This window comes from Sinocyclocheilus anshuiensis, unplaced genomic scaffold (assembly GCF_001515605.1).
Source record: "Sinocyclocheilus anshuiensis isolate Anshui unplaced genomic scaffold, SAMN03320099.WGS_v1.1 scaffold26, whole genome shotgun sequence".
NCBI classification, from domain to species: domain Eukaryota; kingdom Metazoa; phylum Chordata; class Actinopteri; order Cypriniformes; family Cyprinidae; genus Sinocyclocheilus; species Sinocyclocheilus anshuiensis.
Window position 1 is genome coordinate 904,879 of NW_015544143.1, and position 24,814 is coordinate 929,692.

At 35.3% G+C, this 24,814-nt stretch overlaps 1 protein-coding gene and 1 pseudogene across 2 annotated transcripts; one reads left to right on the forward strand and one right to left on the reverse strand.

The window, feature by feature from the left end:
* Positions 1-2,836: 2,836 nt before the first annotated feature.
* Positions 2,837-19,084, reverse strand: LOC107695085 (RING finger protein 207-like; annotated as a pseudogene).
* Positions 19,085-19,926: 842 nt separating this feature from the next.
* LOC107695088 (60S ribosomal protein L22) lies at positions 19,927-24,236 on the forward strand. Of its 2 annotated transcripts, none has more exons than XM_016494896.1 (4): positions 19,927-20,023; positions 20,669-20,773; positions 22,266-22,390; positions 24,045-24,236. In XM_016494896.1, exons 1-4 carry the CDS (start codon positions 20,012-20,014, stop codon positions 24,187-24,189), a joined length of 387 nt encoding a protein of 128 aa, XP_016350382.1. In that variant the 5' UTR covers positions 19,927-20,011; the 3' UTR covers positions 24,190-24,236. The 2 variants fall into 2 exon arrangements, with proteins under 2 accessions (XP_016350382.1, XP_016350381.1); XM_016494895.1 differs by having other exon boundaries at positions 19,997-20,038.
* The last annotated feature ends 578 nt before the right edge of the window (positions 24,237-24,814 follow it).

Consider the following 24,814-nt stretch of genomic DNA (forward strand, 5'->3'; position numbering starts at 1 on the left):
CTAGATTATAAAACACTGCATTCTGTCAGCAATGTAACGCGGCAGTAACGTATAGAGACCTCGGCTTGTAACTATTCTCTAATTACTATTTTGAAAATTATAACGCGGTAAATTACGCCGTTACTAAAAAAGTAATAAAATTACAGTAACGCGTTACTAATGGCGCTTTTCCACTGCGTGGTACGACTCGGCTCGGTACGGTACGGCACGGCTCGGCTCGGTTTGCGTTTCCACTGCAGTTTAGTATCGCTTTATTATAGCCTAAATAGAAACTCTGCATGCACCTGTTAATCGTTTTTATGTTATATTAGTTAATGTTGCTTTTGTGCAATATATGAATAACAACTTATTTGTTTGAGATATTTTGTTTAGATATTTCTATTTTGCGGGAGTCCCGTGAATCCACTGGCACTTGACTCGACAGTGCGTGTGCTACATTCTTTTTACAATCTCTAGATTATAAAACACTGCATTCTGTCAGCAATGTAACGCGGCAGTAACGTATAGAGACCTCGGCTTTGTAACTATACTCTAATTACTATTTTGAAAATTATAACGCGTTAAATTACTCCGTTACTAAAAAAGTAATCAACAGCCACTTTTTGGTTGTTAAAAAAAGGTGCGCTCGTTCAAAACAGTTGCATTCGATCCTTCGCTGGCTGTGCTGATTTAAATCTAGCGGTTCTTTTGTGTTTGTGTCGCAAGTTCAGTGACGCAGGTAGTGACGATTCTCTCCGGCCAATCCGTGATCAGCAGAGTTTACACGTCACGTGTTGGTAACGGTACGGTTCGCTTGGAACCCCAACCGAAGTGGTACTAAAAAAAGTACCAGGTACCAGGTACTGTACCCAGTGGAAAACCCCCCAAAAGTGAACCGTACCGAGCCGTACCGTGCCGTACCATGCAGTGGAAAAGCGCCATAAGTAATGCGTTACTGCCCAACACTGGCTATAGGTTAGGTGTTGCTCTGCCTCCTTTTCATATAAAATAAAATACAGACATTGACAAGTGTCTAATGGTTGTTTTGAAGACAACTGTCTGGCCAGTCATAGTTGAGCCAGGGACAGGTGAGATAGGTAGAGAAGAGCTTGTCATGGTGGGCTGATCAGTGATGACTTTGTTTTGTCACTAATCATCTGCTGTCATGGTCAGAGACAAGAAGAGTTTATGGGACCTATTGCCAAGTTTTTATTTTCTCAGTAAAAAACTGACAGCTTACACGTTTGGTGAGTTAAATGCATTAGAAACAAACAACAAAGAATCATTGGATAGTAGTATATTTTTATATCATAGTATATTCAGTACACAATATTCTTACAAATGCATTCGTGCATACACTACCATTCAAAAGTGTTTTTTTCTTCTTAAGCAATCTATACTTTTATTCAGCAAGTACACATTAAATTGATCAAGAGTGAAGACTTTTACACTGATACAAAAGTTTTTTTATTTCAAATATATTCTGTTATTTTGAACTTTCCATTCATCAAAGAATCCTGAAAAATCACAGTTTACACAAAACTATTAAGCAGCAATATTAAACAGCTGTTTTCAACATCGGTAGTGTATGCAAATACAAAGGTGCTCCCTCTAGTTGCGTCACACGTTTGACATCAAAAGCCATTCGTTTTCATGTATCTCCCACTGACATTGATGTCAAACCTACTCAGTTAGCATATTTCTTAAATATATGTCATGATCACTGGCTTTTAAATCTCCACGAATGGTTGCTTGCCACACTTAGCTAGCTGTTTATCCTTCAGTCTTTGTTAATTTATGTCTGTTTATGCAGTATTCTCTGGGGCATTGGCTGAAGTGCTGCAATCTGATCTTATGAGATGTTATGTCCAGCCTTCTTTTCATTCTTACACACAGGGAAGGTGATGACAGTCATGATCAGCAAACCCAGTTCACAGAAACTTAATGGTTGTAGTGCACTAAAAAACCCCACCCTCTTTTTTATATTTAGAATCTTATTAGTTAATATTGGTATACAAATGGTCTTCTGTGTTCCTCTAAATGGATAATTATTTTTATGAGCATCCAGCTGCTATGAGGCATAAACAAATCTTTGAACCTTTTAAAAATATATATTTTTTTAAATCAAATTTTATTTTGCTCAGAAAGGCTGTTCAACACTCAATATTTATTTGACAGCACATATACAAAATAAATAAATAAACATAGCAATGTTTTTTATCACATACAGCAATGCTTTTATCTTTTAAGAATTCTTCACTGAATCATGACATCATTTTACTTTTCAAAATGTTCTATTTACTCTCTATACATGCCAGTGTTATTTTTTTATATTATTTTTATATACTAATATAGTATTTATTGATATTTTCAATTAGCTTTTTTATATTTTCAGATTTTTATTTAATTTTAGTTTTAGAATTTAATTGAATTTTTTTGTTATATGCTTTTGTTATTTTTATTTTTGTAATATTTATATTTAGTATTAATTTATTTTTATTTATTAAATAATTAATTTTTATTAATTAGTACCTTGTCTTATTTATTTAGGTTATTTATTTATTTCTAATTTTCTTATACGTTTTTTAAATATTTTTCATTACATTTTTCATCTTATATTTATATTCTATTTAATCTTTATTTTAATTATGCTGAAAACAGTTAATAATAGTTTTGGTTTAATTTCAATAGTTTTGGTTTAGTTTAGTTTACTACCTTTTAGTAAACAATAACAACACTGCTACATGCACAGTACCAAAAAACAAAACAAAAACAACAACAACAACAAAATTAAATAAAATAAAAAAATAAATAAAAAAATCAATCCACTGGTCTGTGAAACATTTATGGCCCATCCTATGTAATTGGTTTATAGTTAAGGTCCATTTGACGCACTTAAAATGTTATTAATATTCCATTCATGTCCTTCTTAATTTTCAGTTACTGTAAAGCCCCATGTTCATGTGTTGACATCTAGCACATGCTTGAAAGCACATGCTACGTTTGCGGTCAGTGTTCACCATCATCCAGACACGCAGCTCTATAATGGCAGCTCTTGGTCGCAAGAGGCCTTACAAATATTTATCTGCTTTCCTTGCCAGCAGAAGTCACTGCTCTTTAGTAGTGTCTCACTAGGCATCAGGATAAGAGAGTTGTCTGTGTCAGAGTCCCGATCATAGCCTGCTAAGCAACTCTTCTCATTGCAGCTGGCGGAAGAAATTATGTATCAGTCTGTCTTTATATTGTAATATATGCACTTTGAGCTGTGTTACAGTAACATCAAATGCATCACCTGTTTTGTTCAGCAGTCATTGCGCTGTCCTCACATATTTTCACTACAGTGTCCATGCAGTCATTCTCAGGCTTTTGAAACCTGTGAATACATCAACAATGTACAATTTAATGACTAAAATATTCAACTAGTATTCAGTAGTCAATCCCCTGTTGTCCTGTTTTGTTAAGAACTGTTTTGGACTTGTAAACGGTGCTTGACCTGTGCATATTTCTCTCCTGATTCAGACAAGATGATTTTTTTTCACTTTAGAAAGTAATATTATGGATTCAAATGGATTAAAATGAAATGAACATTACTTGGACACATTAACTTCTGATAACAAATCACTCTAAATTGTAATGCAGACACATGCATTTTCTGTAAAGCTGCTTTGAAACGGTGTGTATTGTGAAAAGCGCTATACAAATAAGTTTAAATTGAATTGAATTTAATTAAGGACTCTTATTTTAGCAACAGTTTGAAGTTAAATATGTCTTAATGACATTGTTTCTTACATACATATACCTTTATTTTAATTTATTTATTTATTGTGGATTATTGTGATGTGTTTATCAGTTGTTTGGGCTTCATTCTGACGGCACCCATTTACTGCAGAGTATCCTTTGGTGAGCAAGTGATGTAATGCTACATTTCTACAAATCTGTTGCGATGAAGACACAAACTCATCTACATCTTGGGTGGCCTGTGGGTGAGTATATTTGGCAGCAATTTTTTTATTTCTGGGTGAACTATTCCTTTAAGCAAATGGAATGCAGAAGTAAAATATTCACATATAAAATATGAATATTTCAATAATAAAACAGTAAAACAACCTGGGTTCCAGACGCTCTTTTACTTTCGCTATGGACAAGATGTAGGGTCCAATTTGTCGTGCAATGGTTGTCAAGTAAGAATTTTCTTGCTTCAGCTGCAGAAGGTCATGGAGCTGAGCTGTAATTAGTAAATTAATCAGTTCACTAATTAGTGCAAGGAAATAACTTAACATGCATGGTAAAATGAACCCTGAGGCAACACAGACAACTTGTTGTTTTTCCTCACCTTCATAGATCTCTTGCTCATTGGTTACTCTTTGAAAGGTCACATCCCACATCTAGAAACACATCCAGAATATGCTAAGGTGCTGCTGTGTTTTGAAAGAGTAATGTTTTTTGCAGGAATTATAATTTAGCCTCACCTCCTCAAATACGGCCCTCTGGGTCTGCACAGCCGAGTACTGAGACGCGATCTGTTCGTCAATGAGTAGAGACCTTTCCAGGATCTCATCCAGAGTGTCTGTGTTGATGAGAGAGTGATGTTTTGTCAGGTCTCTGTGCATCTCCTGAACCTCGTCCTTTAGCCTCTGGACCTCTGTCTGAAGAAACTGGCACATGAAAAATGCATAGAATTAATAAAATAATACACACATACACAGCCCTATTTTATGAGACCCAAAACAGAAAAAAACAACAACAATGTTGTTTAGAGTATACATGTATGGAATCGACAAGCATTTTATTCTCTTGGTTACAAATAACTTACATGCAGCAGAAATAATAATGGAGTGTTAAAGAGATTATTTTACGATTGCAGTATATATTATGCATTCAATTGTGATAGATGTCTCTGATTTGTAGAGTTTACATGCCAAACAGATTAAAAATACTGTGAAATCGCTAGCAGAGTACAGTTTTTGGTCCTGTGTGTTACGATTGCCAGCTGGAGTGCCCACAAGCTCCTCTAGAGGGCACTCCATCCTGTACCTTTGCCATTCACCCCGGACTCCATTTCCCATAATCCTTTGCCTGGACTCATCATCACTTATTGCATTCACCTGTGTCTTGTTACCTCCATCAGTCTCACCCTATTTTAAGCCTGTTTTTTCACACATTCATTGCTCAGTATTGTCTAGCCTGTAGCATTCCCCATGCCTTGCCTGCTGCCTGCCCTTCGCCTGTTTATTGGATTACTCTTTTGTCTCACCCTGGGTTGTACCTGTTTGATGTTGTTTGACCCTGCCTGTTTTGACTACTCTTTGGAATAAAGCCTGCACTTGGATCTTCAACTCCGTTGTCACGCCTCCCTACTTTACACTGTGATTCACTAAAAAATTATGTTGAGGCTGACATATTGAAAGACTTGACACTTTTTTTTAAATGGCCAATAATTTTTGGTTTAATTTTGTAAATGTTTAGGTGTACACTAACATATCCAAACCAAAGCCTAAAAAAGGCAAACAAACTCACAATTTTGTCTCAATGGGGTCTGTAAAAGACTATTTGGCTTTAGTTATTACTGAATGAGGACTAATTCTCACCCTGTAGCTCTTCTCAAAGTTGCGGCAGTGCTCAGTGAAGGGTGACTCTCTGCTCTCAGCCAGCAGCACCTTGGTGCAAATGTTTCGGTGAAAGGTGGGTCTGCAGCCAAAAGACATTTCACTGACAGAAGGGGACGAGCACCACATAGGCAGAGGGGACAGCCTGTGATAGGATAAGAGAGAGACAAGTATGACAAGTCTCTATTCAAAATAGCTCCCTAAAAGAAGTCTAAATTATTTTACTTGTCCTCTAATTATTATTATTTGTCACCTGTAGATTGTTGGAGAGTCAGAATCAGAATTGATTTTTAAATGCCAAGATTGCTCTAATGAAGATTTGAACTTGGCAGGTACTGACATAGGACGGACATTAAGTTAAAGGAAAAGCAAGTACAAATGCAAATCCTCAAATAAGCTAAACCAATAAAACACAAGAACATTTAACAACACAGATTTAATAACAATTTTGTTATTTACAATTACAATAAACAGGTAAAAGCACATCCAACAAAACAAAACCAATTAATTTTGTATTTTATTATTTTACCAAAATCGCATTGTTTTATTTATCTAATAAATAAACATCTAATGCATTGTTTTAGTATCATTAATATACTATTATACTATTTATTAATATTCAGAATTAAGGTTTGTTTTTACATTTTATTTTTATTGAAGTTTTAGTAATTTTGTTATGTGCATTTGCCATTTTATATATTTTTTTATATTCCTATTTAGCTTTAATTTAGTCCTTCAACTTCAACATTTATTTCAGTTTAATTTACAATTTATTTTATTTAAACTTTATTTCAAAAAAGCAAAAACTATTTTTTAATAGTTTTAGTTAACAATACCAGCACTGAACTAAAAAACGTAATGTTCTACGTCTGAAGCAGAGCAATAACAGATTATGTAACAACTATCAAAACATTGACATTCAGACTTATTTTGAATCAAATTTAAGTCAGATACTGTTGCTTATTACATTTTCAGAGCTTCATGACCATTGGCGGTCCCTAAAATTAATGGTGCACAGAAACACAGCATTCCTACCTCTGCATCCACAAACCTCTGTTGGAAATTCCTGAGGTTCAGGAACAGGAATTAAAAGCTTAGGAATGAAAAGCCTATTGAAAGCTCATAATGAAGCAAACATCAAGAAAAAAGAGAGTTACCTTAGTTTCAAAGCTCCTTTAATCTCTCTTTCCTAGTTACATGTACCGTGTTGGTCCAAGTCCCACGAGTGAGTCTGGACACTGTATGTTCTCCGCGTCTAAGTGACAAGTGTCCCACCCCGAACTTTTACCAATTTAAAATGCTGGCACCAGTGGTGACATCAGCAGCATAGGAACAAAGTGCTCCCATGGCCTAGCACCTTTGCATGAGCTCTGTGCTACGAGCAGAATCCGAGACGCTTCTCTGAAATTCTGTTAAAAATAGTGAGAGAAGCCTGACCTCCATACTATCCTGTCTGTTGGCACGGGGGCAGATGGGGAAGGACGTTTGTTTGGTGGAAGGCTTCACAAACCTGAGAATGGGAGGGATGATTGATGTGGAAAGTTGTCACAGGGACTTGCGTCATTGGACTCTATGGAGAGATGGAGGCTGCTGTGGTGGAATGGCTGTATTCATTCTGATTTCTTATCACCTTGGGTGTTCTGTGTAGATGTATTGAGGCTGTAATGAGTCTTTTGAGAAAACATGCGGAGTAGAAGGTGTGGCATGGCGATGAAAATTCAATATTAAAACTTTTAATCATGACAGTGGCCTAAGAGGATTAGGGCTGATATTTCGCAATGGCTCCACCAAATTGGTCGCTTTAGCCAGACCTAAAGATTTATGACATTGCATTACATAACAAAATATCAAAGAGAAACATGAAATTTTTCAAAAGGAACAGTAAAGACATTTGTAATATTACAAATAATAATAATAATAATAATAATTCAAATAAATGTTTTATTTGTTTCAAATAAATGCTTTTAACTTCCTATTCATCAAACAATCCTGAAAATATTGACCATAGTTTCAACAAAAATATTAAGAAGAAAATATTAATAAGCATAGCATATTAAAATGTATATTAAAATCTTAAATTTAATTTTGGTAAACTCATTCTTGGGCATAAGAGAAAAAATACATCTATATATAATTTTAAGATTAAAATTATTTACATTACATTTACATTTAGTAATTTAGCAGACGCTTTTATCCAAAGTGACTTACAAATGAGGACAATAAAAGCAGTCAAAACTAACAAAAGAGCAACAATATATAAGTGCAAATCTTTTCTCTCCAAAAATCAGCATGATTACAAATGATTTTTACAACAGTTCAATAAACAAGAAGTTAATTAATAGAGATTTACGTAAGCAACATGGTGTTTTGTTCTTGAGCGAATCAACCTTTAAATGATTCGGTTCAATCGTAATGAATCACTTATTAACAGTGACTTGCTGCCACCTGCTGGCGGTTTTAATTTCACATTTAAAGTATCTTTTAATTTTTTAATTAATTTCAAACATCAGTTGTCAACGTTTTATATTTAAAATATCAAAACATTATTTATGCATTTGTAACTGCAGGTTAAAGCATTGCGTGTCTCTCTGAGCTGCATTAAACAGTGTGTGAAAGCATCTAAATGCCATTCAGATGCAACTTCTTTTTCCTCTGAATTGCAAAGATGAATTTTGTCAATACTGACTGCATTTCCTTGGCAACATCCCAGATGTCTTATTGGCTTATTAAATGAAAGAGAAAAAAACGACTCAAAAGGTGATGCACACTTTTAGAAAAAATTGCTTTATAAAGGTAAAAAATGCCCATAAAAGGTAAAAATCAATTAAAATTTATTGGAAAAGATTAATCTGCTACATGACAATAGGCTACATCAGCTGGAATTGAACCGTGACACCACTGTATCGTATTGAACCGAACCGAACCGTGAATTTTGCGAACCGTTACACCCCTAATATATATGTGTATATATATATATATTTCTGCTGTCAAACGATTAATCGTGATTAATCGCATCAAAAATAAAAGTTTTTGTTTACATAATATATGTATGTGTACTATGTATATTTATTTAATTATTTTTGAATATATATTTTACATATATTTGGTTTTCTTTTTTGATATTTTATTACACTTTCTGGTGTCAACCTTAATGCCTACAGTTCCTGTTCAAAATAATTGTTAAAGTTAATTGGAGTTAGGCCTGAGAAAGGATCATAATTTGTTTGCAGATGACACATGGATTGATATTTTGTTGTCTAGTGCAAATCCTCAAATACTAAAGTTCAGATACTTTTTGGGTCAGTTGTATAACAGTATGCACAATGGCATGCTAGAGAAACTCAGAAATGTTTTCAAAAGCAAGAACTGCACAGCTAACATTCATCAGCCCTGAAAATAGCTGCTACATTATGCAGATAGACAGGAATCTATGCAGACACTAAGCAGATATTCTCACAACATAAGTCCTCTCCTCCAGTTTCTTGGAAAAGTGCTTGTACAAACTCTATATAGTTCACTCCCTAGCAACAGGAGTTTGACACAACCTGAACTTCAGTGACATCTGAGGTGGATTCGGATAATAGGAATTTAGGATCACATCCCTTTCTTTCGTAAGCTCTGTTCATATAGATTTGCACTGATATCAGCACATGTCTGCTGAACTAATCTTACTCACTGCAAGCTAAAGAGCCAAACTGATCTGGAAACAGTACTCCTATACTGAAGCGGTCCAGTCAGTGGCATAACTCACTGAGCCCTTCTCCCGGAATGAGAGCTTTCCAGGAAGTCTGGCTCCTGTGTCCCTGTGCCTCATGTTATCACCTCAGGTCCTGGCACCTCACAGACACAGGACTGCTATAACAGGACAGTTGCCACCTGGTGCTTGTCAGGGAGGGTTACATAAATGTTTCTCTATTAAGCTTAATAACCGGCTGAGTAAGCACCAGAGTAATGCCAGTGTCTCCTTCCTGTTGTGTGCTGTCAGCTCTGCGTCATTAGTCAGAAGCATCTGAGTATCTGAGCCCCTTGACATGACATATCAGTGCTTTAATAAAAATAATAAATATATATACTACCATTCAAAAGTTTGGGGTTGGCAAGACTTTTTTTTTTTTTTTAACAAAGGCTGCATTTATTTGATAAAAAATAACAGTAAAAACAGTAATAGTGTGAAATATTATCACAGTTTAAAATTACCGTTTTATATTTTAATATATATTTTTGCAGTCATTACTCCAGTTTTTAGAGTCACTTGATTCTTCAGAAATTATTCAAATATGCTGATTTGGTGCTCAAGAAACATTTATTATTATTATCAATGTTGAAAACAGTTGTGCTGATTCATATTTCTGTGGAAACACTCATAGATTTTACTTTTCAGGATACTTTAATGGAAAATAATGTATTTTAAACAGAAATCTTTTGTGACATTATAAATGTTGAAAAAATTTTTTTTTTAATGCAAGTCTATATATTATTATATATTTGCTTTATTATATTGTTTTATATTAAAATAGACTTCACCTACCAACAACAACAACAAAAAACATTTTGTTTGTTTATTGTTATTTTTATTATAATTTATTTATTGCAAAAATGTTGTGCAGTTTTGATTTTTACAGTATGACTCTTCTAGTTATAAATATCACAACATTTGATTATAAAATTAGATCAGCTATATTCACATGTCCTTTAATCTCACCAACATACATTAATGTATGTTTTAAAAGCATTTAGTAAACAACATAGTCAGTACAAGGTCAAACAGCGCTGCCAGATAACATTTCTTGCATAATACCAGGAATGATGTAACAGATAAACTGCTCACCTGTTACTCAAGGCAAGTCCTGCAGTTACAGAGCCAGGCCTCCGCTGGCCCAACATCAGTAGAGGCTTCAGACAGCGGGCAAACTCAGCATGGTAGTCTGTGTTTATCTATAAGTTTGATACATCTTTATCAGTTTCAGAGATCTGCACAACAGTCAGTATATTTGGTTGTGAACTCACCTCACTACTCTGGACAGGGCAAAGCTTATGAGGGAGCTATACAGTGCCACACAGTCTGTCCATCAACTGCTGTTAAGGGTCATAGAGCATGAATTAAAATCAGTTTATTTTTTCTTTGAGACATTACTCTTTCAGTCAAAATTTTGGAATAATTAAGATTTTTTTTGTAAGTGTTTGAAAGATGTTTCTTACCCAAGCTGCATTTATTTGATCAAATATAAGTAATACTGTGAAATAATATTACAGTGTAAAATTATTTAAAAGAATAATGTAAACAATAATGATAATATAAGAAATTATTCTTCAGCACTAAATTAGCACATTACAATGATTTCTTGAAGGATCATGTGACACTAAAGACTGGAGTAATGATGCTGAAAATTCAGCTTTACCATTACAGGAATAAATTACATTTTAATGTGAGCATAAGAGACTAAAATCTTAATTATTCCAAACTTTTGACTGGTAGGGTATTTCAAAGCAATTAATGTATTAAGGATAGGTCTACTTACATATCCCATATCTAGGAAATCGTATTTATTGGCTGAGCTGAGAAAAGCGGAGCAGGTGACCAGGTGCACCTGAGAACAAAGATAAGATATAAAGTCATGTGGTTTGGGAACGACATTAACGTGAGTGAATGATGACAGAATTTATACTTTTGGATGAACTGTATCTTTGACTCTTAGGTTCCTTTAAAGTACCTGAAGGGTGGGAAGGATGGTGGCCATGTGAGAAAGCTGTTCCTTTAGTGCCTTCTCCTTCTCTTTAAGCGGACTGCCGGAAATGTAAGCCAAAAAAAAAACTCTGGGCCAATGTATACACAATGTATAAACTATTCCACACAAAAAACATTGCATATTTCCCAAAATAATCCATATTTTATAATTTTGTCCTTTGTTTGCTCTTGCGTGACCCTGATATAAAAACACACACGAACATGCTGAGTCCTAGATTGCAGCCTGACATAAATAGCTTTATTCCTAGAAGACATCAAGCAAGCTTCCAGGCAATGATGGGAAGGGGACGGGAAAAAAAAAATTTAAACAAATAACAGGACTCATGAAACGCAACCCAAGCAACTGCTGTTCCGACACACACCATCACACCACAACTCTGTGCTCTGCCAAAGCCATGTGGGTAAACTGTCACAGACAGACAATTTAGACTTACCGGATCTGTTTGGACAATATTTACCTTTCAGCAGCTTTTAACAGGGCCTTTTTCCTCTCTGCGAGCTTTTCCTTGGAAGAAAAGAATGGATCTTACTTTTAGACTGTTTTTATCCTCAATATGCAATTTTCAGTGATGCTTTGAGCACATATTTAGCCTGTTCAATGCAATTCTTCATCTCTCACAAAGCTGCTCATTATGCTGGTCTGTGGTCTCAGTGTGCCCCCTTCTGGAATGTTACCTCGCCTGCATACTGTTGAACAGAGTACAGATGGCACTTTCCTCTTCTTCTGCGTTTGTCCACACTTCACCCAGCATGGCCTTCAGCAGTAAGATGGCCTCTCGCGCTGACAGCTGCAGCTCCTTCACCGCCTACAGTGCATAACAGGTTAGTACAAGATGCACTGTCGGCTCTTTTAAGGTGCATACTTTATAGTCATTCACTTTAAGTGTTTCAGCTTTGTTTAAAATATATGACATGCATTAAATTCTTCAATGTTCACATACACTAAGGTAAGATTTTTAATGTTTCTGAAAACAGTCTCTTATACACAACAAGGCCACTTTTAAATGTAATTTTTCCTGTGATGCAAATCTGAATTTTCAGCATTCATTACTCCAGTCTTCAGTGTTACATGATTCTTCTAAAATCATTCTAATATGCTGATTTGCTGCTCAAGAAACATTTCTTATTATCAATGTCAAAAAACAAGTAGTGCTGCTTAATATTTTTGTGTAATCTGCAGTTCAGTTTTTTTAGGACTTTTGAAATATTATGAATGTCTTTACTGTCACTTTTGATCAATTTAATACATCATTGCTATATAAAAGTATAATTTTCTTAAAAAAAACTTTCTGACCCATAGTGTACATTAATATTCATAATGAATGTAATATTCACTGTACAGAATGGAGTGTACATTCTGTAATACAAAATGTATAAGATGATATGGCATATATACAGTATATTTCAGTTAATGCTTTACAGATTATAAGATGATTTGGCAGTTTCTGGAGCTATCCCTACTTAATTTTTTACTTACCATAACAGCTTGATCCAGTATTTCACATCCCTGTCCGTATGCCGTCTCAATGTCAATGCAGGGGGTGTGATTCTCGCTATATCGTGAAGTTAAATATCCGTCACATTAATTTCGTTTGAATTTTGATCTTTTATAATTCAAACATCGAAGTCTTACATTTGCATGTCTCTGAAACACGATGCACACCATGGACTTTTTCCCTGTTGAAAACATGATGTATTTATGATTCATGGATCGCTGATTGGAAAATGCAAAACATCAAAGGAAGAATTTATTTAGACTTTACACACATTAATGATATATGCATTATTTAATGCATTCCTTTAGGGAATTGAGTTCTGAGGATAATTATAGGAATGAAATGATACTGATAATAATGATAAGAATAATTATTTTAATGTTAACCACTAATAATAGATATACCATTTTGTCAAATCAAATTAACTAAAATAAATCATTTTAAATGCTAAAAGTAAATTCAGGCATCACAGCATAATGTACAGTGTGAAAAATGGACATTCATTTTGAGATCTGATAAATGTTGCACTTAATATTATTATTAGTGTTTTTAGAAGAATAGTTCACCAAAAAAAATAAAATTTGCTGAAAATGTACTCACCCTCAGGCCATCCAAGCTGTAAATGAGTATTTTGAAGTAAAAAAACAACAACTTAATGATGAATTTGTTTATTACAAACACAGCTTTTCGCTTCACAAGATATGAATGGATTACATGTGGATTGTTGTGATGTTTTTTTCCACTGTTTAGACTCTCATTCTGGTTCCCATTCACTGTAGTGATGTAATGCTAAATTTCTCCAAATCTCAAACTCATCTACATCTTAGATGAACCTGAGATTGAGAAAAATTTCAACAAATTTTGGTGAACTATTCTTTTAAAGGGGTGGTTCATTGCGATTTCACTTTTTTAATGTTAGTTAGTGTCTAATGTTGCTGTTTGAGCATAAACAATATCTGCAAAGTTACAAAGCTGAAAGTTCAATGCAAACGGAGATATCATCTTTTAAAATTCTGGCAGTTTAATGCCTACAAAAACAGCTGGTAGGGACTACAACAAGTTACTTCCCGGGTTCGTGACATCACAAACCCAGATAAACCCCACCCTCGGGAAAAGGCAGCAAAGGGGGCGAGGCCATGCTACACTGCTTTAGAGAAGAGGAAGAGAAACTAGAGGTGCATGTAAAAATCTATTCATATATGAATTGCAATTCTGTCTTCTAACGATTCTAATGGATTCACAAGTTTCAAAATCAACGTTCTAAAGCAGCGGTTCTTAATACTGTTCCTCGCGTTCCCCTGCTCTACACACGCTCTGCATCTCTCTCTCTCTCTCTCTCTTTCATTCAGCTCACCTCCAACAATGAACTGTTACAATTCTACACTTATTTTCACATAGCTATGAGAAGCGTTAAACATGGACGCGCGTGCAGTTGCCGTACTGTATTAATCAATAATATCCTCTGCTTCTCAATCAGGCTCAAACTGATAAGCCATATTAACGATGCAGTTGTTTACAATACAACCGGAGCACATGCCGCTGAGGTGAGGGGCGGGACGTTTTATTAGCCAATCACAACACACTGGGCTAGCTAACCAATCAGAGCCCATCGCCTATTTCTGAGGGAGGGGCTTCATAAAAGAAGGAATTGATCAGCCTGTTTCTCAGAGAAGGGACAGAGCGGTGTGGAATAAAGGTAAATTATGTGAAAAATAATGCGTTTTTAAAAAAACGAAGCATTAACACATGTTAGACTGCACCCCATAAACAGAATAAAGCCTAGAAAAACCCACTGAACCACCCCTTTAAAGATTAACTTTAGGTGAGAGGTAGATGGCAACAGTAGCTAATCTAAAGTAAAGTAAACTCACAGCACTTGCGGTGGCCCTCTTTGGTGTGTTTGGCAAGGGACACAATATCATGCTGGGAAAACATCCTGGCTTTGTGTGTGAGCTCTCTGCACTCTCCACACAGTGGCTGGCTGCAGGTGTTACAGTAATACATCGCCCCAGCTTCCTGTGCACATATGTACATACACATACAGTCAGAGAGATTACTGTTGCTGTTACTGTTACTGCTGATGCCTCAAAATAAATGAAGTGCATTGTTCAGGCACTTGTGCTTTGCATTCCACATCACAGTTAGCCCACTGTACTACACTGTCTGTTGAATTATCCACCAGGAACTTGAGCAAACGGTCCTCTGGGGAAGTGCATTTGTCCCCTTCACGACTGAGGGGTATCTGCAAGAAACATACATTCATACTTAGTAAATATGCTTACATATTTGAATATAATAGCTACCTATAGAACATTTTTAACTTTTTAATTTTAACAATTTGACCATTTAATAAATCTTAATAATGATCAGATCAACTCAAAAATAAAAATAAAAAAATATATATAAAAAAGAAAACAAATGTGTTCAGTGTGTTCTTGGACTTTTGGACCCCATTGTATGACACAAAGATGTACATCCCGCCCCTGCGTCAATCTAAAGATTTATCTTGTTTTCATTATAATCAGCTTTACAGTGCCAGTAATAGCATCAAAGTGATGAATTCCTAGAGTACACTGCATGAGGGAGTGTGTGGTGCTGCAAAGTACAAAAGCTTCATTATCTGCAACTCTAAGTGGCAAAGCAAGATCCCACACTCACACTAAACTGAGAAAGATTACACCGCCACACTCGCATTACAAGCAAATAGCCTACCATATAATAGAATCTAAACGACAAAAAAAAAAGTTCTACATTTTCGGAAAAGCACACTGCAGCATTTCTGTTGTGTTAGGATGTGGTAATGGACTGCAGTGCTGAATGAAACACTGCTTTTACCCACTGAACCACACACTGCTGGCACCATTACGCTGGTCTTGTAAAGCCAGGCTACTTAGACGCCACAAATGCAAGTTTGCAGTGGGCAACAATGGATAAATATAGCAGGAAAAGCTTTGCTGCTGTATCATTAGATACTCTGTGCTCAAAACGTGGCTAGAGTTACAACAAGCTACACAACATATTGTTTTTTTATACAGTAGTTGGATCGGCAGACATAAATGAGATCTATGTAGTGGGAAACGATTTAGAGAGTAACTTAAGTTTACACTTTTAGTGGTCAATAAATATGAATAAATATGATGCTGATCTCTACAGAACAGAATGCCAGATTGCTAAATACACTGTCATAAAAAAAAGTTTAGAGTCAGTACTATTTAAATAAATTAATATTTGTATTCAAAAAGGACAATATCAAGCAAAGAATAATATTAAACAAATATTAAGCAGCACAACTGTTATAAACATTGATAATAATGAAATGGCTTCTTTAGCATCAAATCAGCAATTTAGAATGATTCCTGAAGGATCGTGTGACAGTAATGGCTGCTAAAAATTCAGCTTTGCATCACAATAAAAACTCAATAAAAAAGTAAACTGTTTAAATTCAAAATGTTGATGTTTGATCAAATAAATGCAGCTTTGTTGAGCATAAGATACTTTTTTCCCCAAAAAACATTAAATAACCGTACTGACCAAATCTTTTTATACAATTTAATGATAGCAAGTAAGATGAACAAAAATGTAAATAATTTGACACAATATTTACTCAAGGTTCACTATAAAGCCTTTAAATGAAAAAAATGTGCACTATCTAACTGACAGTTGATAGATTTTGGAACTGACTCAACTGATTATCCAAAATTTGATTATTTGTCCTGGTAATATATCGTCTATCACTAATTCGTTTCACTATAGTCTCTCCTGATTTTCCCTGTACATTGTAAAGAAGCACATAAAAATAGCAGATCTCTGAGTCACTTCTAAACAAGATTAAATAGGTCAGCACCAGACTGTGTGTAATTGCTATAAGCTGTGGGATCAATGCTCCATGCACCCTGCACAAGATGCTTGTTTTTATCAAATGACAATGCTGCGATGTGATTGGAGAGCCCACCATGTGGAGTGCTTGTTATGGTGCTAAAATCAGAACACCGGGGTCGTTCTGCAGCTGTCCTAATGCCAACTGCCCTGTGCTGCTCTAAACAGGACCTCACTGGCCTGGACAAATTATGTATATTTGTTGCATATTGCATGAATTTGTGCTTTAATTTGATTCAACACTCTTTAAAATAAAACCTCCTTATTGGCATTGATCGATGGTTCCATGAAGAACCTATAACATTTAACAGTTCTAAGAACTGTTAACAAAAAAATACTTTGGGGAACCCAAAACAGCTCTTTTATTGCATCACTACGAAAACCCCCCTTTTTGGAACCTTTATTTCTGGTGAAGACCAAGAAATGATGGATGAAAAAGATTGAAAATGATGAAATGCATCAAACAATGAGAAGAACATATGTTAGTCATCAAACCCTTGGACAACTCTTCAAAACAGAAGGCTTGACAGTCATGTATATAAAACTGTAATGGGTGGGTCATACGAAGAAAGATTACAGGAATCCAGGTTTGGCATAAGATATGTTTTGGAATTAACCCAACATCCAGCTTGAAGAAAACTAGAATAAGTGGAGACCCAAATGTAAACATTATGGAAGAACTTGGCTTCAATTTGCTGTGGCTGGTTCTGACTGAACACTTCTGTCATGATTTCCATTCCCTCACCCCCAAAATCCTTGAGGTAAAGGTCCTTTATTTAATAGCTACATTGTCCTTATGTAACTTTTAGTAGCATTTAAAATGATTTATTTGTTATCACAACAAATTAATTAGTCAAGAATAGTGCATGTACACTTTTTCTATTGGATTTTATTTTTATTTTTTTTTAACCAGTATGGGTTTCATTTACCTCCCCATATGTGATTTTTGTACTTACCCACAGAGGGGGTAATTAAGGCGATTGTCATTGGCCCTGCTACACAGCACAACAAATGAATTAGTCAAGAATAGTGCATGTACACTTTTTCTATTGGATTTTATTTTTATTTATTTTTTAACCAGTATGGGTTTCATTTACCTCCCCATATGTGATTTTTGTACTTACCCACAGAGGGGGTAATTAAGGCGATTGTCATTGGCCCTGCTACACAGACAACTGGCACAGATGATGTGGTGGCAGTCCAGAAAACATGGTTGGCAGTATTGCTCATGACACAGGTGACAGACGAGAGGATGGAGGCTGGCATAGTCTGGATTAAACAGGTCATCATAAGAGAAGATGATTCCTCCTTCCATCTGGAAGAACAGCAAATACCTGACTGACATCGTTTTAATTATTCATTCAACATATTTTGAAAAAAATAAAACATAAATAATTAATGCGGATAAAATGGCTATGTATATACATATATACATTATGGAAATTACTTTTGAATGCGCTCTGAAAGTTTAAAATGTTCAGAAAAAAAATTACATAACAAATGTCGTGCTAACTTTTTGCGAACGTTATTAAAGACTTGAAAACTATGAATGAACATTCTATTAATGTTGGTTCATGACTTTGAGAGAATGCTAGCCAAAGTTCTGGGAAAATTTCCTGTTAGGAAATTATATTATATATAATATATCCTGTTAGGATATTATAGGCTAATTTAAAAAAAAAGTTTTTGTGGCATTACATGTCAATTTTTAAGTTTGATTTTCAGTAGTGAATGTTTTTTTCTTCATTTTCTGACAATTAAACAATATTGTTAATTTCTTAATTAGCTATTAGATTTTATAGCTACAGTATTATCTATTGTAACATTTAGTAGTTATTTTCCTGGGAAGTTTTTATTATTATTTTTTTTTAACGGATAAGAAAATTAAGAAAATTCAGTAACTTGGGCCCACAGTTTGCTTTGCATGATAAGTAAAACAAAACTAAAAGAGTGGAAGAAAGCTCATTCTGACCAGTGAAATGGTTAAAACTATGAGAGGTCTCTGCACATGACACCTTATGATCATAAATTTCTCATATTGCACATGTTTGGATGTTTACTTTTGACAGGATATGCTGACATAAAGTTTGTGCTATATACCTATATTTATAGATAAATAAATAGTGCTATGAAATTTTCCATGCAAATCTGTCTTTCTTGTTATTTTATTTGAACATTTGGCTTTTATAGAGACAAAACAGTTCACTAACATTATGTAATTTCCCAAAAAGCACCTACCTTTAAAAAAAAAAAGGTTCTGCTGTCCGATATTAGTTCGCATATTTGTTATTCCAAATATATTGCAATGTTAATGTGTCGTTAGGGAATCCATAATGTAGCCAGCAAGAGAAACTTCTGTATTATGTCTCTCTGAGTGGCTTGACCACTATCTTCAGCTGGAATGACAGTAATGCTGGGACTCTTCAACAGGAGCCTAATGCCAAGCAGCTGACTGATGGAGGGGAGGGGAACTCAGTACAAAGGGAGACTGAAGGGGTTGCCAAAGGTAAAGCTGAACTTCAGTCTCACAATATGAGAAACCAGATTCTGTGCACCCTAGTAGGAGGGCAGCAAAAATAATTATACTCTTTGTGAGAGAGGGTAATATGTAATATGTTCATATTTTCAAGATGGTTCAGATTTTCTGTATATTTCATGTTCTGTATTACTATTACTACTACTACTATTGCAAAACTTTACAGTATATAACAGACAAAGCACCAAGATGATTTTTATCATGATTTTTATGCGTCATAATGCATGTTGTTGTATATTCGTAATATATATATATATATATATATATATATAGAGAGAGAGAGAGAGAGAAGTAATACAAATAAAATAAATAGAATTTATATATGTATTAGCCTATGTATATGCAAATTATACAAATATATACAGTATACAAAAATATAATATATATATATATATAACCTATGTCTATTCACAAAAATATAGGAAAACTCTCTCTCTCTCTTTAATATGATAAATATATTACAAATGAACAATTGGATAATTTCAAAGGTTTACAATAGGCTACCTGAATAAGTGATCTCAATTACACAAAAAGCGATTTTGTATATAGGTTAAGTCTTGGGTAATTTAGCTTTATCTAATTTGTACTTAAAAAACATAATTAGACAAGATATGATTAGGTACAATGAAATGGCTATTATGATGATCCAGTGATTGTACGAATCAATCTCCGCATAACGGATTCTATCGATTACGTCTGAAATAGATTATACCGGGAAGCTTTCAATGCGCACGCGCGCCCTCTCCTCTCCCTTTCTGCCAAACTGTCGGCCATGGCCCCGATTGTGAGTACGAGCGAGGTCCTGAAAAACGATAAAATGCAATGTGCCACGTCTCTCTAGGCGCGCAGAAACCAGTGTAGATTAAAGCCGAACCATGGAACATTTGATTAATTTGGTTAACGAAAGAATATGTGCATCAGTGTTGTTTTTAAAAGCGTTTGTTTACTGGAGGTCTGGAGCGAGGCCTGCTCGTGAGCAACCACGTTGTAGCAACCACCAGTTTAGCTGATTAGCATTTCTCATAGAATCGACGCAGAATAATTGGTAAAACACTGCGTGTTTTGCGATAATACTTTATAGATAGAAAATATAGACAAATTAAATGTTTGGTATGTTTTTAAATCAGTGCTGCTACCAAAGTATCGAAACCACGAAGCTAACTTAACCCAAAATTATATGGCTGAGTTTTATATAGTTTCACATTTTCTCCAACGTTTTCAAATGTATTTCGCTATTGCCTTTGAATATGTGTAATCGTATGTCGTTGTCACGTATACTGTCGGATTGCGAGAGCTCGTTTTGATGAATGATGGGAGAAACATATCTTTAGTGCAAATGTATTATCATTAATTTAGATGTTACAAATCTTTTAATGTACACACTGATCGTTGTTGCTTTCATCCATGTGTATCGTTTTGCGTATTGCAGAAAAAGCAGGTGACCAAGGGTGGGAAAAGGAAAAAGCAGGTCCTCAAGTTCACCCTGGACTGCACTCATCCTGTGGAGGATGGCATCATGGATGCTGCTAACTTTGTAAGTATAAACTGATCGTCTGATGCAGAGTGCACACAAAACTGGAAAACTCCATTCAGATTACCTGACTGAAAAGCCAATTTTGGTTGTTTTTCCAAAACTGCACACATGCAAAACTGTATTTTCTGCTTGCTTTAATATGTGAGTCTAATAGTTTTCTGCAGTCTTGTATGCACATTTCAGATTACAAAAAATAGTGTACATATCACTGTTTTTTACCTGCGTTCTTTCTGGGAAACTGCAGTGCCATATTTTGAGTTTTATTGTGCTGGTCTATCATTGATATTCATTTCAGATAGACCTACTCCTGAATGGCACACTGGAACAAAACTAACATTGTTTGGTCGTTTGTCAGTTTCTTTCAGTCTGTTTATGGCCAGAATAAGTTGCAGAGTGGACTTAATGTCCATAATTGTCTAGGGCTGCACGATTAATCGAATGCGATTGTCATGTGCATTTTGATAGTAATGCCGGTTCTGTAATCAACAGGAAATCATCATCACGTGCTTTCAGATGGAGCAGAATTTACTACACATAGCCGTAGGTCACTGACAAGTTACTAGGGCTGCACGATAAATCGCATGCGATATTTAACGCGCATCTTGTCAGTAAAGCTGGTTCTTTAATCAGCGGTAAATCTCCATCACCTGCGGGCTTTCACGTGGAGCAGCATTAACTACACAGAGCCGTTGTTCACTGACAAGCTGCGCAAAGCGATTCTGAAATCGAAGAAATTGTTCGCGATAATGACAGCTTGTTTGCATAGCTTCTCGGTGAACTATGGCTCTGTGAAGTAAATGCTGCTCCATCTGAAAGCATGTGAAAATACCACATTTAATAACATATTTTTACTCCAAACTCACTTCATCACGTCAGTCGAGTGTTTGAAATAAATCCTTCTGTGAGATGTGGCTTCTTACACAGAATAAGGCACGCAACATATTTCATTGTATTTAAGCAGTGATAAAGGCATTGCATTATAAATATACTTTATTTTAATGAAAATTATAATAATAGGAACTCCGATAAACCGTATATTGCCGTAGTCGTGTGTTTATTAGTCACGTTGAATCAATGAAAGCAGTTGAATCTTCTGTTTATTCAGCTGCAGTGATAGGCATTTTCTGGGTTTCTTCTGCAAGGCATATTTGGAGTTTCAGCGCGAGAGCGCCCTCTGGCCTTTGGATGGAGATTTACTGCTGATCACAGAACTGTGCTTCACTGAAAGATACGCATGACAATCGCAGCTTCTGTCGAATCGCGATCTCGATTCCATTTTGATTTATCGTGCAGCCCTATAATTGTCTAGTCTGATTTTTTTTTTTGTGTGTGATCAACCAATAATAATAATAATGTCTTATTTTCAAATAACTGCTAAAAGTACAGTAACTGTTAAGTGTATCACAGCTGCACAAGGGTCTGGATGGTTAATGGCTTTGCAGTTATATTTCTATATGATCTGATGGGCATGTCTGCATGTGTCTCTATGCAGGAACAGTTCCTTCAGGAGCGCATCAAAGTAAATGGTAAATCTGGCAACTTAGGTGGTGGCGTGGTCTCCATTGAAAGGAGCAAGAGCAAAATCACAGTGACATCTGAGGTCCCTTTCTCTAAGAGGTAAGTCTGAGATTAGAGATCCAAATTCTTGTGAAGGGCTGCTAACTATTATTTTATTGCTGTTATTTCACTGTGACTATAATATTGAACATTTAGTTGTTAAATTAAAATGTGATTTAAAAGTAGTCATTAAGATAATGGAACTGAGAAATTTAGCACATGCGTTACCAAACAGCAAAACACAACATTGTGCACTTTATACGGTTTATTGCCATTATCATTATTTCCAATGCAGTTTTGTTTTGAGATCTTATTTTTCTCAACAATTTGTTTTTAGTGCCATTCCCAGTATTTCCTTGGATCGCATGTTAGCTGTTGATTCACTGCTGTATTGTAATGTTGTAAGACGTTTAATCATTTGAATTTAAGGTGAATTGAAAGGTGCAAAAAGTACTTTAAGAGTTTATGCCTAAAGAAATTGTCTGCCATGTTGATGTAAGTTTAAGTAGTCTAAATATAGTCGGCAAAATCGAACAGATTTGTCAATTAACTTTATTTTGTTTCCTCTCTATAAATCAGTCGTGTACATTCACACGATCAGAACATTGGTGATTCATATGTGTTTGTGCCTCGGTGCAGGGTTTCCAAGACCTGTGCGTGTCGTCATTGTGGCTAACAGCCCACACATTTTACAGATTGAAAGTGTGCAGTATTGTACTGCCAGTTTAGTCATTGATTTGAGGTGTTTTAGATTCATCCTTAATTTCTTTAATGATAAACTGAAGCGCACGTGCATCTTGTGATCAGACGTTTATTTTTGTTTAGGTACTGTCAAAATTGTTTTTTATTTTGTATTATATGAGTAAAATCTTTCATTTCATTTGATGCTGAATTCCTTCCTGCTTCCTGGAACAGACTGTAGTATTAAACACACAGAAAGCAGCCCATCGTGTGGCTTTCAGTTTCATGTTAGCTTTATTGTTAGTGTGTTGGATATAGCAAATCATTTTGAAAGTTGATGTGGTGTTTGTTTGGCCTATAAATGTTTTTGTATTTATCTAATTCGTCTACTGAAGATGTGACTTAATTGTTGAAAAGGTGGAATTATTACACATTACTGTGATCTTTGTGTAATGACTTACTCCACTTTTGATGTGAAGTTTCATGCAAGACTTTTAAGAGGCATTACCTATTCAAGTAGCTGTTGTTGGTTTTGTAATATTGCATTAACTCTATTCAGAAAGGGTTGTGGCATGTCATCGACATCTTGTCCTTGTTGAATATTTGTCTGAGACGCCAGATTGATGAGAAGGGCCTTAGAAGCTGTTAGGAGAACCACTACCACTAATTTTACACCTTATAATTTGAGACTTTATGTACCCTTGAATTAAGATATTTTTGATAACTATAATGATTGTTCCACAAGGCAGAATTTAAGGGTCTTTTGTTTTACCCAGTAAGCCAAATTGTGTGAATACAAAGCAGTTACATATAAAACCTATATATATATATTTTTAAAGGGTTTTAGTACTACAAAATTTAAACCTTTTATATGTAGCATTCCCATTCCATTTCATAGCTTTTGTATTTGCACCCAGTAGTCTCAGATATGGTTACAATGTTAATGACTATATTACCATCTCATTTGAAACTCGGTGTCATGTCAATTGCAACAGTATGTTATGAGGCAAACTTAAGTGTTTGTTGTTTTCAGGTACCTGAAGTATCTTACCAAGAAGTACCTCAAGAAAAACAACCTGCGTGACTGGCTGCGTGTAGTAGCGAACACCAAGGAGAGCTATGAACTGCGCTACTTCCAGATCAACCAGGATGAGGAGGAGGAGGACGATGAAGATTAAATCCATGCCACTCTTTTGTAAATTCAATACAATTTCAAAAGAAATCAGTTTCCTTGTTTCTGGTGTGTTCATTTCAGTATGTTCGAAACATCGTCTTTTACTGTGAGGAAAAGGGAAAGATAAATCCATTTGATTCATAATTGTGCAATTTCTTTCTGTTAGAGCAACCGAAGTCTTTGTCTTTTTTTTTAACTGCGCTAAAGCATATAGGATTCATCTATCACCAGTCAGACAGGACCAATAATTTCCATAGCAACAAAGTTTGTGCACTCACAGGGTTCAGAGAGTTAATTTAATCGGTGATATGCTGCTGGAGCATCTAAAACCAGCCTTAAATGGTTGCTGGATTTAGCTAGTCTCCTAGTGCTCAACTGTTTGGGCCAGCTGAATGTCTCCAGAACCATACATGACTAGACCGTGAGACCAGCAAACCTGCTTTGGTTGGTTTATGAGTACTGGAGATTATTTTAAATGTCTTTGGTTTGATCACGTAGAGCGTCTCGCTGTCGTATCCTTGGCAACGGCTCGTGATTCGCGGGTTGACCTGAAGCAGGTTTACGAGAAAGAATTAGATTGGATTTTTTTTAATGAGAGATTAAATTAATCTCCAGCAGAAAAGTTTCCA

Coding starts and splice junctions, on each gene's coding strand:
- LOC107695088 (XM_016494895.1), top strand. CDS start 20,012: ATGGCCCCGATTGTGAGTACGAGCGAG. Junction 20,774..22,265: donor TCATGGATGCTGCTAACTTT/GTAAGTATAAAC, acceptor GTCTCTATGCAG/GAACAGTTCCTTCAGGAGCG. Junction 22,391..24,044: donor GAGGTCCCTTTCTCTAAGAG/GTAAGTCTGAGA, acceptor TGTTGTTTTCAG/GTACCTGAAGTATCTTACCA.